This window comes from Trichosurus vulpecula, chromosome 2, assembly GCF_011100635.1.
Source record: "Trichosurus vulpecula isolate mTriVul1 chromosome 2, mTriVul1.pri, whole genome shotgun sequence".
In the NCBI taxonomy this organism is placed as follows: Eukaryota; Metazoa; Chordata; class Mammalia; order Diprotodontia; family Phalangeridae; genus Trichosurus; species Trichosurus vulpecula.
The window spans coordinates 311,584,498-311,599,134 of record NC_050574.1 but is presented as its reverse complement, the minus strand read 5'-3'; the positions used below and the strand labels follow the sequence as shown (position 1 = coordinate 311,599,134).

At 38.0% G+C, this 14,637-nt stretch overlaps 1 protein-coding gene across 1 annotated transcript in view; it reads left to right on the top strand.

Annotated features, from left to right (window-relative positions):
- The window catches only part of ERCC3 (ERCC excision repair 3, TFIIH core complex helicase subunit), a 51,762-nt gene that overhangs the window by 10,962 nt on the left and 26,163 nt on the right, over positions 1–14,637 (top strand). The window contains exons 9-10 of the mRNA XM_036746351.1: positions 3,424–3,608; positions 5,892–6,094. Coding sequence (XP_036602246.1) covers positions 3,424–3,608; positions 5,892–6,094 — 388 coding nt within the window. The remainder of the gene's footprint in view (positions 1–3,423; positions 3,609–5,891; positions 6,095–14,637) is intronic.

Here is a 14,637-nt window from a genome sequence, read left to right as displayed (position 1 = left end):
TGGGAGTTCCTACAGTGCTTGAGGGTGCTTTAGTATAATTCATCCTCTTAAATATTTTAGATATTTTCCCTGTAGGTTTGGGGATTTTTTTTTGGTCTATTATTTCATCAGTGTAGAAAACTCCCAGCAAGAAAGTTGGAGAAAAATGCACGTAAGCCCTTTTTCTGTGACTTATCATTCCCCAGGGCAGAGTGGTTAAGTGACTTTTTCTGGGGCACAAAGTTGTGTGTGTGTGTGTGTGTGTGTGTGTGTGTGTGTACACATTCCCATATATTCTAAAATGTTTATAACAGCTCTCTTTGTGGTGGCAAAGAACTGAAAATTGCACAAATGCCCATCAATTGGGGAATGGCAGAACAAGTTTTTGGTATATGATTATGATGGGATACTACTGTGCTATAAGAAATGATGAGCTCAATGATCTTAGAAAAACATGAAAAGACTTGCATGAAATAATTAAGCGTGAAATGAGCAGAACCAAGGGAACATTGTATACAGTAACAGCAATATTGTTTTAAGAATGACATTGAGTAAGTCATTTTGATTATTATAAATACCCAAATTAAATATAAAGGGCATGTGAAGAAAGATGCTATCTGCATCCAGAGAAAGAACTGACAGATAGAGTATGTATAGAATAATTTTATGTATATATATATATATATATATATATATATATATATATATATATATATATATACACACCTGTTTGTGTCTAATGGTAGCCATGGGGGTGGGGGGAGAGGAAAAAAAGGAAATTTATATGATAACTTTATTATATGTTTAAGAATAGCAAATTGTACATAATAGATTTGCAGTTTCATTTGCACTCATCTTTTTTATTATGTTATGGAAATTCTTGTTTTATTCCATAAATTAAAATAAAAATTTTTTTAAAAGTTAGTATATATGTCAGGGACAAGACTTAAAACAGAAGTCTCTATCCGCTAACATGCTGCCTCCCGTCGTCTTAATTACTATTGCTAACTTGAATTGTCATTTAACAAAGAATTGACACAAAAGTAAGTTTTAGTTTTCATTTTAGTTCATTTAGTTTTCACAGAATATGAATTAGTGGTCTAATTTGTTAAATTTTCACTGTATAATAACATCTCGCTTATCCAGTATCATTAACAAATGGAGGTGTTTTACAGAACTAGACTTTGTACATAACTGAGGTACATTTCAGCTTCAGAACATTTTTATATTAAATAATTTTTACCACAAAATTTTCCAAAATATATTATTCACTTAGGGAAGTGAAGTCTTTTAAAAGAGTATGCCAAACACAATTTAGGTGTTTCTTCATATACATATATACATATATATGTATGTGTATGTATATGTATATATGCATGTATTTAAGTATGTATCCTAACTGAATCTAAATTTCAGAAATGTCACATAAGATATACAAGGTATCCTAAGGGAGGAATTGAAGTTCCAGAACATGAAGGTGTTGAGAGTGGCACCCTCACTTCATTCTCTTTTGTAGTGACATAATTCAGTTTGTCCCTGGTTAAGTGGATTTATAAATTATATTAACTAGTTGTAACTAACTTAACCTTCATAAAATGGATAAGTGGCTTAAAAAGATTCCTACAAAGAATACCACCTTATCTTTTCACGTAAAGTGGACCAGAGTTATAAAATGAGATGTGCACATTCACACATGGCCAGTGTTATTAAATTGTTTTGCCTGATTATACTAATTTATTACAATGGAGAGTTTACATTTGGGGTGGATAATTTAGAGACCAGTTAATGGGTAGAGATAGAAATGGGAAGGAAGGAAGCAAAAAAATACTTTTGAAAGGTATTTGGGAGAAAACAAAGTTCAGAAAGGAAAATAAATTACAATTTTGTTACTATTTTAAATATTTTAAAATATAATGTACACTTTAAAAAGAAAATTATACGAGAAATTCATATTTAATATGTAATCTTTTTTGTTCTTAATATACCAAAATATTAATAATTATTTATTGAGTTATTAGTACAAATTTCATTAATTAAAAACAACAAAAGCAAACTTCAAATTGGGATAATTCTAAAATGCAAACACAAATGAACAACAAGAAAACGGCAGAGCCAACTCTTGTACTCTGTCATTCAATATCAAGCATTTATAGTATAACTATGTACCAAGGCACTGTGCTAAGTGCTAGGGATACAAAGAAAGGCAAAAACTATGTTCCTGCCCTTGAGGAGCTCACATTCTAATGGGGAGACAACATGCAAACATCTATCTACAAGCTCCTCATCAACCACGTTCTGAAGTAAAAAACAATGATCTAATCAGATCTGACAGGTCAACCAAAAAATATGGAAAATTATAAAGATCATTTAAATATTGATTTACATTGATTGTTATTAACAATGAACCCTGCCATAGGCACATATTATGCCTTGAAATATTAGCTAATAATAGTATGAGGCCGTCATTATTAAGACACTTAAAAACTAAGCTTTTATTCCCCCAAACTATGTATATATCATAATAATTCACATATTGTATACTTTCAAAATCAAATAAAATTTTCTGATATGTTTAAAAATTTTCCAGAAAGAGTCCCAATAAGCTGTTTGTGTCTAATGGAAATATATACTTTTGAAAGTGGGATCTTGCTTTCCCAACTAATTCTTTTTGGTAGAATATATAAAGAAACTAATTTTTGAAGACGGGAGCTTCCCAATAACTCCTTGCCCACTCTGGGCCTCTACCATTTTGTCTTACCATTCCACACTCTTCAAGGGAGGATAATGGAGGATAGAGATGGAGTTCCTTTTTCACTAGGGCCCCATTTTCTGAAGCAAGAGTTTATTCTTCCTGTTTGTTGAGGGAGGAAGAAGGAAAGACCATTTCTGCATCCTTCTACCTTCAACCCCCCTCCTCCCACCCCCCATCATTCAACTTTTTGTGAAAGTTAAGCTTTTTGTTAAAAGATTTCATTTTCCAAGTTACAGTGTTTTTCAGGAACCTATTTTTCAATGTAATTTGAGGTTCAACTGTATACTACAAATATTGTAGACGGTATTTAGAGTTTTTATTTAAGTTCTTAATTACCTCCAATTTCAATTTTTTATTTTGGGTATTGGGCCTGTTTGCATGACTTTAAAACTATCTCTGTTTTCTTCCGTTCCTCATTGATCTTTCCTCCATATGGGCCTGGAAATGAGAGAAAAAGTTCTACCTAATCATTTCTATCATGAAGTTCTAACTCAGGGATATAGGAATTAATACCATCTAATCTATCATGGGATTATTCTGACAAATAGAACCCATATGTCATGTTTTACGTATTTTAAAATGAAAAGTCCTGATAAGATTCTAGTTGTTCATAATATCAAGCTTGGCGTAGCTTTCCTATTGACATTTCATATTATTTGTTGAAAATATGAATAATGTGGTTATTTCCCCAGCCAAAATGTTTCGACGAGTTCTTACCATTGTGCAGGCTCACTGCAAGTTGGGTTTGACTGCTACTCTCGTCCGAGAAGATGACAAAATTGTGGACTTGAATTTCTTGATTGGACCCAAATTATATGAAGCCAATTGGATGGAACTTCAGAATAATGGCTATATTGCCAAAGTCCAGTGCGCTGAGGTGATAACTATTTACTTTTGTTAAGAAGTTGTGGGGAGAGGTACAGGGGAAGAGGATTAGTAGGGTTGTTAGGGCTGATGTGTGTGGTATTTGTAATGTGGTAGGTAAGGCTGCTGTTCTTTGGAGCAGGTCATTCTTTCAGAGCAGGAAAGAAGAATGAAATCAAGATAGGGTTTTAGCAATTTTGTTTAACTGAGGCCTAGAGCAGAACCAAATATAAGGGGTAGAGAAGCCTTATGTAGTTTCACTTGCCTGAGGCACAGGTGCCATACAGTATCTTGCCATTCTGTCAGTGCCCAGTGATTCTAATATGCCTGGAGGACACTGTATTAATTGCCTGGAGGATCTTTTTTCTGAATACATTGATAACATTCAAAACCTGTAAAGGTTTTGTTCAGAGATAAAACTTCATTTTAAAATTAGCTCTTTTCACTCAAAACAATTTGAACAGTAGTGTTTTAATAGCTTAAATGTTTGTTACTAAACTGGTCTGACTTAATATTCTTAAATCCTATGTGGTTTCTTAAAATGTCTCAAAATCAGATTGGTAGGGGTTTTGCAAGTATCCAAAAAGTTGCACATAAATCATTGGACCAAAGGGTAAATGTTTTGACCACCAGATGGCGCTACCTGGTATATTGAAAAATTTTTTGAGCAGTCTGTATTGTGATCACATTTTTTGTTTTCTAGCAGAAATAGTTCTTTAGTCATTTGATCAACCACTCACAGTGAGGTGGTTTTAAAAAACAAACATTTTAAGTTATCGAAAAACTTACTTTGCCAAGATAATGTACCAAATAATGTATTTTCCAGCTGTTTAACTTTTAGAAGGCCTTTGAAAACATTTTAGATCAAAGGCTATTTAGAAACAACAAAACAAAGCATAAGATTGCATGAAATATTTTTTTGTATGTAGAGAATGCCTTTAGAGCCAGAATCCACAAGTAAAGATTAGTAGACAGTTCTCCAAGGATTATTTTATAATCTAGAAGAGGAAGGGCCCAGTGTTCTATTGGGCAAATTCTTCTCTTGTAACTCATTAAACCAAAATGCACTAAAGGGTAGAATATGAATTAATTTTAAAAAGGGTTTTCATAGATTCATGGTTGATAGTCGTAAGTTATCAAAAGAAATTAAAGCTGTTTTGAAGGATTGACCCTAAGTGCCCCCATTGAACATAGAATACAGACTGGATAGATTATTGATATACTTCTGTGTGATGTTTTGTGTTGTTAAAACCCTGTCATCCATTGGCAATTTCCCATTGCTTAGAACTGTAGTGCATATTTTCCTGTTTTCTCACCAAAGCAGGTTGCTCCTTGTGTACTTTAACTTCTCTGTTTTTATTACAAGTTAAACAACTTTTAACACACAAATTATTAAATACACAAACAAGAATCCCCAAAAAAGATTGTACACAAAATCATAAGCCTTGACTACTTGTGGTATTACATGTGTATTATTAAGGTAGTAACAGAGTCATCCTGTTTACTCCTATGTCATTTTTTTGTTTACATAGTCATAGTATGTATGCTTTCTTGGTTCTGTATCACTTCATAGAAGTCTTCCCACATTTTATTACACGCTATGATAATATACCAGGCAAAGAGTATGAGTAGTCTTATAGCTTTTATAAGTATAATTCTGTTTCCCTTTCTAGAAAGATTATACCAATTCACAGTCTTTACCAGCTCTGCATGAGTGTACCTGATTTTGTCTAGCCCCACCAGCACTAACTTCTCTAATTTTTAGCTATCTTTGACTGTTTAATGAGTTTAAGATAGTGGGTCTCAGAGTTTTTAGGGGTAGCTTGGCATGATGGATAGACCACTAGACTTGGAGACAGAAGGATCTGGGTTCAAATCCCATCGCAGACATTTGTTGAGTGTGTAACTAGTGTATCATTTCCTAATGGAGACACTTTTCCTTTGGGATCATAGATTTAGAATTGGAAGATACCGTAGGAAGACATTTAGTCTAACCTTCTCCTTTTAAAGATGTGATAACTTTGGCTCAGAAAGGCTAAAAGACACAGGAATTAAGGAGTGGAGAAAGAACTTAAAACTAGATCTTGTCACCAAATTCTTTGTTCATACTTCTACCCTGCTGTCTCCCAAGGTCTGTGGCACATGATGAATATGTGAGAAAGTGCTGACTGATCGAAGAGAGCATTGAATGCCTTGTTGGTGACCATATGGAAATTTTGGAGCTTAGAATATTGGGTATGCTAATGAAGGGATGTTGGACTTGAGAGATTATAGCTATCTTTCTGTTTCACTTTAGGTTTGGTGCCCAATGTCTCCTGAATTTTATAGGGAATATGTGGCAATCAAAACCAAGAAACGGATATTACTATATACCATGAACCCCAACAAATTCAGAGCCTGCCAGTTTCTGATCAAATTCCATGAACGAAGGAATGACAAGATCATCGTTTTTGCAGACAACGTCTTCGCCCTGAAGGAATATGCTATCCGGCTGAACAAGTAAGTTTGGAAATTGTGATTGAGAGCTTCCTTCACCTCAGGAGGAACTTGTGCACCACTGGGCATGAAAATATATATATACAAAAGTCAACTCTTCCCAGAGCCTTTCAAGAGCTGAAGATTTTATTTGAGGTAAGGGTTTAGATAATGTCATAGGTAGACATGTTACTAGAAGTTAGGGAGGTTGGGGACACATCCTTAATATTTACAGGTTATTGTCAAAGAAAATAAATACTACTCAGCCTCTCAGAAACCATCTCTTGTCTCTTCTGTCCAAGAGAGAATGCTGGGCTAGATGGAACACCATGTTTCTAATAGTCTTTCATGATGCTTCAAGTATATCTGTACATTATATAGTGACTAAAGTATTAGATAATTGTAATGGAAGTTTTCGAGGAAATGGTAAGAGAACTTTTGCTTTGAAAGGAAAAGGACTGGTGACTGTTTGTTGCTTCTTAGAACAAGACAGGATTCTGCATGTTCCAGTGATTGCAGTAGAAGGCTGAGTGTTCTGAGGACCTACCCCACATGTAACAAAAACAAACTTAGTACCAGGAAGAGTAGAAAGTATTAGTATTGAAATTCCTTTGTCTCCTATGTCTGTACCTCAAAGCCAAAATACGAACTAAAAAGTAGTACTCAATTTCGTGTGTTAGTATATGGATTCATGCAGGTATGAGATATCTTAGATGAAACTTAGATCAGCTGATTTCAGGACTTTTATTTATGTAGTATCTTAGTACAGAGATGGTGCTTCTGACCATATTATCTGATCCAAATCAGACTTTCTACACTGTGTTGAATAGTATCAATTTACATGGCAAATGAAACAATTATAATCAGTCCTCATCTGGAAGACATTTGTCTCACATCCTAAACTACCTGGACAGCTTTTGGTCAGTGATCAGAGACTGAGGAAAAAAAGATATTGAGCAGTCAAACAAATGTCCCTAAGTGAGGACACTGAAATTCATGCACTTGACTTATAGCAGAACTTCTCAGGCCTTCAGAGCCTACTTGGCCTTATTTTATGCTTATTGCTAAGAAGCCCATGGTAGTTTACAGTCAGGTACATTGATAGGAGCAAGAAAAGACAGTTGACAGTGAAAGGAAACAGGAAAACTATAGAAATAAATGTAAGAACTCAACATATGTGTGGGGCCATTTATGTGAGGACTGACAGATGTACATACCACAACATGCCCTGAGGACAAAACAGTATGGGAATTTATGTTTGTTTCCATATAAAATAGCTAAAACAGCTTTGGTACTTTTAAGATCTAAAATTATTGTTTGGAAATGTTATTTACATGGAACCGTACCCCGTTGACCCCCATTCTCTGAAGATACTGGTGAAATGAAGTGTTAGTGACTTATTACTAAGCTTGATTCCCAGATAAGAGTTGAGAAAAATTCTTTCTTTGCAGAGGTGAATACTGTATATACTATAAAAAATGGGAACATTCGCTTATATGGAAATCTCTTAGAATAAATTGAACATAGATTAAGTTTTTCTTAATGACATGTGGGTTATTTACAAACATATTTTAATAATAGAGTGATAGCATTAGCCTCAGAACTGTCTTAGGTTCAGGGTCAACCATGACACAAAATATCTATCTCCTTCCTCTACCCTCTTAGTATAGACATCTTAACCAGTAAATCAGGAAAGCTACTGCTTTCAAATCCAAAGTATGATCAACTATCAAGTGAGTTTTTTGGTTTATATTGATCAGTTACCATTGTAAGGGAGCCTTATTCTGATGTTAGGCTTAGCCTGTTAACCACTAATAGTGGCTAAGTATAAGTCACTTTTAGTTGTTACAGAATTGTTCAGTTAAGCCAGGCTTTTTTGGTTCAGTTCTATTGTAGGGGAAGGCAATTTGTTACTAATTTTGCAATGCTTTTTCTCTGTTAATAGAATTCATCACTTCTTTCGAAATTACTAATGCCCTATGTTAAAAAGTTACTGTCTTTATTGTACCTCTGTTCTTTCTTTTTGCCCTGCCTCCAACCAAAGAACATCCTGTCCATAACTCCCCACTTACTTCAAAACATCCGTCAGACCCCTCTGGATGACTAAATCAAGGGTATCCTTCACCTTTGTTTTCCCTTTAATTTATCAGGATTAAGATTAACAATGCTTCTGGAATATTGTTTGTATGGTTAGTATTTTGGGAGCAGTGGAGGAAGGGGAAATGAATTAATTGATTCTGAATACAGAATATAAAGGAAGGAGATAGATGGGATCCTTGTTGAATAAAAGAGGACTGCCAGGTACCTTCCTAGAAGGGAGTTTGTCACCTCCTTGAAGAGAATACTTTCTTAATTAAGTTTATGGTCCTACTTCAGTCTTCTAAGGTTTTAGAATATTGGACTTTAATGAAGTTAGGTAGCCTATTAAGAAAGAGTGTCAGGGGTGGAGCCAAGATGGCTCTGTAAAAGAAAGGAACTACCAGAACTCTCTCTCAAATTCTGTCAGATACTTCTAAAAAAGTGAATCTGAGGAGATTTGAGAGAGTTAGAAGCCACAAGTAGACTGAGAGGGGGCACTGGGCCCATGGAACGGCACCAGACCAAACCCACCGGAACAGCAGAGGAATCCAGCCAGCGCGTGGGTCTGGATGGTTCACTGGACATGGGAGCAGAAACAGACCCAGGGCGGAAGTACTTGCTGCGGCTGCAATCAAACCCCAGGCCTCTCAGCCCAGGACTGTAGTCTGTTGGAGAGCAGAGCCTGCAGCCACGGGAGCAACTAGCCTGGAGGCCTCCAACCCACAGTATAAAGGTTTGAAACTTGCCTTCTTGAACTTCCAGGAGCCATGATGTACAAGCAAAAACGGCTCTCATCCCTCCCTTGAATAAACCAAGAGAACAAAACCTCAGGAGAAACAGAGGAGCCAGAAGGGGTGCTTCAGTGGCGAGAGAAGTGGGGGAGAGGGCCCTTCCTGTGGTGGTGGAAGGAGAGTAGTACAGGAAGAGAGGTGTCCCAGCAGCCCTCACCTCAGCAGAACAACGAGAGTAACTGAGCCCCAGAGGGTGGAGCTAACAAATGTAAACACCAGAACCACAGGCGTGGCTTTGCACAGCCACGGGAGGTAGCAGACACCAGCCCAGACAAGAGCTGAGACCACCCACCCATTCTGTAGAACAATCCTGGGGAAGAGGAGACCCCCAGCAGCCAGACTACCCCTCTCCCACACCTCATGAAACCAGAGGCCATAGAACATAAAGCTAGATCCCAACACAAGAAACTTGGGACAGAGCCCCCTGAGCCCCAGAAGCAGAGATCCACTTTTAGAAGCCAGGAGGAAAAAAAACACCATGAAAAAGCACTCTAAAAAGCCAAAGACATTTGATTCGTATTATGGAGACAGGGAAGATCAAAATACCAATTCAGAAGAGGACAGCACAGACACCATACCCACATCTGAAACCTCAAAAGGGAAAGTGAACTCTTCTCCAGACCATAAAGCATTCCTGGAAGAACTCAAGGAGGACTTTGAAAAACAAATTAGAGAGGTAAAAGAAAAATGGAAAAAAAAAAATTCAATGAGGAAAACAAACCTTTAAAAGGTAAAATTGGTGAAATGGTTGAGGAGCATCAGAATATAACTGGAGAAAATGTCTCATTGAAGAGTAAAATCAACAAAATGGAAAAGGATATAGAGAAGATAAAGGAAGAAAACAAAACATTAAAAATTAGAATTGGACAAGTAGAAGCTAATGACTCTATGAGACATCAAGAATCAGTCAAACAAAATCTAAAGGATGAAAAAATAGAAAACAAATGTGAAATATCTGATTGGAAAAACAACTGACCTGGAAAATAGATCCAGGAGAGACAATCTAAGAATTATTGGTCTACCTGAAAGCTATGGTGAGTAAAAGAACCTGGACAATATCTTCCATGAAATCCTTAAGGAAAATTGCCCGGAGGTCCTAGAACCAGAGAGTAAAATTTTCATCGAAAGAATCCATCGATCACCCCCAGAAAAAGATCCCAAATTGAAAACTCCAAGAAATATTATAGCCAAATTCCAGAACTACCAGGTCAAGGGGAAAATCCTGCAAGCAGCTAGAAAGAAACAATTCAAATATCACAGGCCTGCAGTCAGGATCACACAGGATCTTTCAGCTTCTACATTAAATGACAGGAGAAATCAGAATATGATATTCCGAAAGGCAAAGGAGCTTGGACTACAACCAAGGATCAACTACCCAGCCAAACTGCTTTGCCAGGCAAGGAGATGGACATTTAGTGAAATAAGGGACTTCCAGACCTTCCTGATGAAAAGGCCAGAGCTCAATGGAAAATGTGATCTCCAAGTACAAAACTCAAGAGAGACACGAAAAGGTAACCAGGGGACAAAAAACCCCTAGTTACATCCTTATATAGGATTATTTTGTTTTTATATATATACGTATGTATATATGTATATGTCAATCTTGAGAATAGTATACTTATGACATTTGAAAGAGATATTCATAGATTGTGGGTATCAGTATAAAATAACTGATATAATGATAAAAAATATAACTAAGAGCTCTAAAGGGATAGTTCTGGGAGAAGAAGTAAGGAGGTAGTAGAAAAGGATAAATTACATCACGTGAAGAGGCACAAAAACATGTTGTGGTAGAAGTTAAGAAGGGAGGGAGAAGAGCAGTATCTGAGCCTTACTCTCATCAGATTTGGTTCAAGAAGGGAATAACATACCTTGATAAGTATAAAAATCTAACTTGTCCTACAGGCAGTAGGAGGGAAAAGGGGGAAAAATGGGGAGGGGGTGGTCAGAAGGGAGGGAAGAAGTAGCAAGGGGAAAACAGAAAGATAAGGAAGGGGAATCAGGAGGGAGGGTAAACTGAGGAAGGCGGCGGTCAAAAGAAAGAGTGTCAGGTTGTGGAACATGGTTGCCCTTCTCTAGTCTCCTTCATGTGGATAAAAACCTTCTGGGATGTTTGCCATCTGGGGACCCTAGGAAATTGAGAGATTGTCCATTATGGAAACAGTTTGGTTGATTTCTGTTGTAATGAATACAGAAAAATAGAGATATGTAAAAATATCCCTAATTTGACTAGAATTTAAGCCCTTTTCTGCCCGAATATACCACAGTTTTTTGGCCCAGATGGAGAGTTCCCATAGCTGCCAGTAATTTTTTCAAAGGCAAAACCTCTGGTTGGAAATCTGAGGTTTGGGAAGATTGCTTTATTACTATATGAGAGCCTCCATTTACCTCTCTAGAGACTGTAAGTAGCCTTGTCTTAGGGAAAGAATAAGGTTTTACATGCAAAGTATGGATTGCTGTGTGACCATAGTAGCATCAGTAGGTGGGAATATCAAGTGGAGATGGTGAAATGTCTATTCCTTGATTGAGGACGAAGCCTTCTTGGCCTCATTGAAGGTGTAGGGACAAAATCTTTTGAAGTCTTGATAACAAAGGAAACTTTAGAGCTCCTCTCATTTTACCGGTAGATGGTCTTGAAATAACAAAAGATTGTAAACTTCTCAGTGTATAAAAAAGAGGCGATTGGCTTTTCTGACCCTCAATATTTCGGTGTGAGTCACTCTTACATAGGAGTTCCCTTCCAGCTCTAGATGTATTATCCTATGACCCTTAATCATTTCTGTAGCTCACAAAATGGATGTTTAAAAGGAACCGAAGGCAGTCATTGCTGGTCACTATTTACAGTACTATCAGTGCATACAAAGTGCCCAACAGAGCTAGTGGTTGTTTGAAATTGCCTGTGGAGATGTTTGGGAAAGAATGAAGACAACTTGGTGAAAATCTGAGACGCATAGAGTAGATGATTCAAGAGTGCTTCGAGAAGTCTTCTTGGTCTGGATTTGTTAAAATGCTTTGAAAACCTTGCAGATGCTAATTTTGTAGTCTTTGTAGCCTTATGTAGGATCATAGATTTTAAATATGGAAGGGGGCTCGGGGATCATTTAGTTCAATTCCCTCATTTTGCAGATGAGGAAACTGAGTCCCAGAGAGTGGACTTGTTCAGTGTCAAACTAGCAGTGAATAATGGATCACAGAATTCAAACTCAGATGTTCCTCTGACAGTAATTCCAGTGTTCTTTCTATTACGCCACATTTCCAATGTTGGCAATAAACAGAAATACTACTGGCATACTTATGGTCCCTCATTGGAATTGGGTCAGAGAAAAGAGCAAGGTTGAATCATACTTCCATCCTTACACTCCATATCTTCCCTACCAAACTCTACAGGAGGCTAGAAGATTGAGCAAACAAAAGCTCAACTCAGTACTTGTACAAACCAAATCTAGAGAGGAAAAGTGATCACTTGTAAGCCTAAGCAGCATCAACTTTAGTAAAAGTTGAAACTTCTCTCCTGATTCTTAGTTCACAGAGATTGTTACCCATAGGAGATATCTGAGGAGCACAAGGGTCTGTGCTGAAATATCCTTGGGAGGGCTGTCTCAGCTGGAGGCCAGAGAAATCCAGGAGACAGAGAGAAGGGAGTGTGGTTCTAGGCTGCCAGTTGGTGGTAACTGGTAAGGGAGCTGGACAGGTTTATGCCTACCTATAGAAGAGCCAAGTTGGATTCAAAAGGCAAGAAAAGAATGAAGACATAGCTGTCTCATCTGTCAGATTCTCGTATCAAGCTACATCCCTGTGAAGCAGCTGCTTCCAGCCTTTCACATGGAATGAGTTTTTCATTCATAGTAATGAGTTTTCCTCTTGACAGTCCCATTAGACCACATCAAACAAGGAAAACCATTAAGTGTTATTAATTAATCTCCCTCTAGCAATTAGATTAAAAAACTGAGTTGGCTGTGTTATCCTAATTAAGTATGGAACTCTAAAGGATGTAAGAAACACAGTCATAGAAAAGTGAGGGAGAGCTCAAGTCACTGGTCAACCTAACAAACTCTTTAAGTCATTTGCATGGGGTTAAGTCTCTGCAGCCAGTGATTTTCTTTATCCTTCATGGTCTTCCTCTTTGGACAAGGAAATCCCTAGCCAAAAGAATCCCTAGACAGGATTTTCTCTTTCAAATAATAAGTCAAGTCCATTAGTGTTTATTAAGTACCCACCATACATCAGGCGCTGTGCTAAATGTTGCAGATGCAAAGAAAGGGTAAAGACAGTCCTGTTCTCAAGGAGCTCAAGGTCTAATAGGGAAATGACATGCAAACAACATCTACCCAATAAATTGAGCGTCATCTCAGAGGGAAGGTGCAAAGGTTAAGGAGGAGTGGGAAAGGCTTCTTTCAGCATGTAGCATGTAGAGCATCAAGGGAAGCCAGGGAAGTTAGGAGCTGGAGATGAAGAGGGAGACTGTTAGCATGCAGGACAGCCAATGAAAATGCACAATCAGAAGATATAGCATCCTGTGTTTTTGAAGAATGGCAAGGAGAATGGTATTGGATCACAGAGTATGTGCAAGGGAGTAAGATACAAGCCGACTCAGAAACTAGCAATGGGCCAGGTTGTTGTTGTTGTGTTTGTCCTGTGTTCTCGAAGAGGACCATGACATCAGGGAAATGATGACATGACTTGCACTTGGCTTTGATTTGAGTGAGGGAGGGCTGCGCAAGGTCACCAGCCTCACTTTCTCCTCCAGAGCCATCTGGGTCCAGTGGCTTGATATTCACCAAGGCGACTGGAGATGGCCCAGGATGCTTTGGGAGATCCTGGCCCTTTCAGGCTAAGGTCTTTTTGGGTGCTCACTGTGAGGTAACACCCATCACACTGGGAGGGGAAGACCCTCAGGGTTCCTGGCCAAAAGAGAAATAGTTACTATTTAGTATTTATATTCACTCTGTGCTAGGAAGGCAGGGACCTGTTGTCCAATCTATGAGCTCCAGAGTGAGGTGAGTTTAAGACTTGGTTTTTGAGAAAGAAATCTAGCCAGTAAACTGAAAGTAAAGGAGGCAGCCTTCGACCCTCAAAATGGGCCTTCCAGAGGAGAGGAGGGAAGGGAAGAGGAGGGGAGGGAAGAGAAGTGAGAGGAAGGGAAGGGAACGGAAGGGAAGGGAACGGAAGGGAAAGAAGGAGCCAGGTTATAGAGAGCACCAAAAACCAAACAGAGGATTTTATACAGGATTCTCAAATCTGAGACTTTTGAGACACCCTATATTTAATCCTGGAGGCAGTAGGGAGCTACTAGTATTGAATGGGAGCAGAGAAGGATGATATGATCAAAAGCCCTGTACTTCCTTTACATGATTTCACTTGGAGATTTCATCGGCTCCGGCGGTTTCCAACATCTCTATGCAAATGATGCTCAAATCTACTTAGCTAGACCTAACCCAGCCTCTAGTCTCCTCACCCACAGTTACTGTGCTTTTGGGAATCATTATGATGATTGAATAAAGGGTGGGCTGGAAGAGGAAGAGACTCAAGGTATGAAAACCAACCAGCAGGCTATTGCAATATTCCTGAGGTGACGAGGGCCTGCACCAGGGTGGTAGCAGTGTCATTGGAGAAAAGGGGACATTTATGAGAAGTATTACAAAGGTATAAATGATAAGACCTGACAGCTGATCGGATATGAAGAGTGAGAGGAGTCAA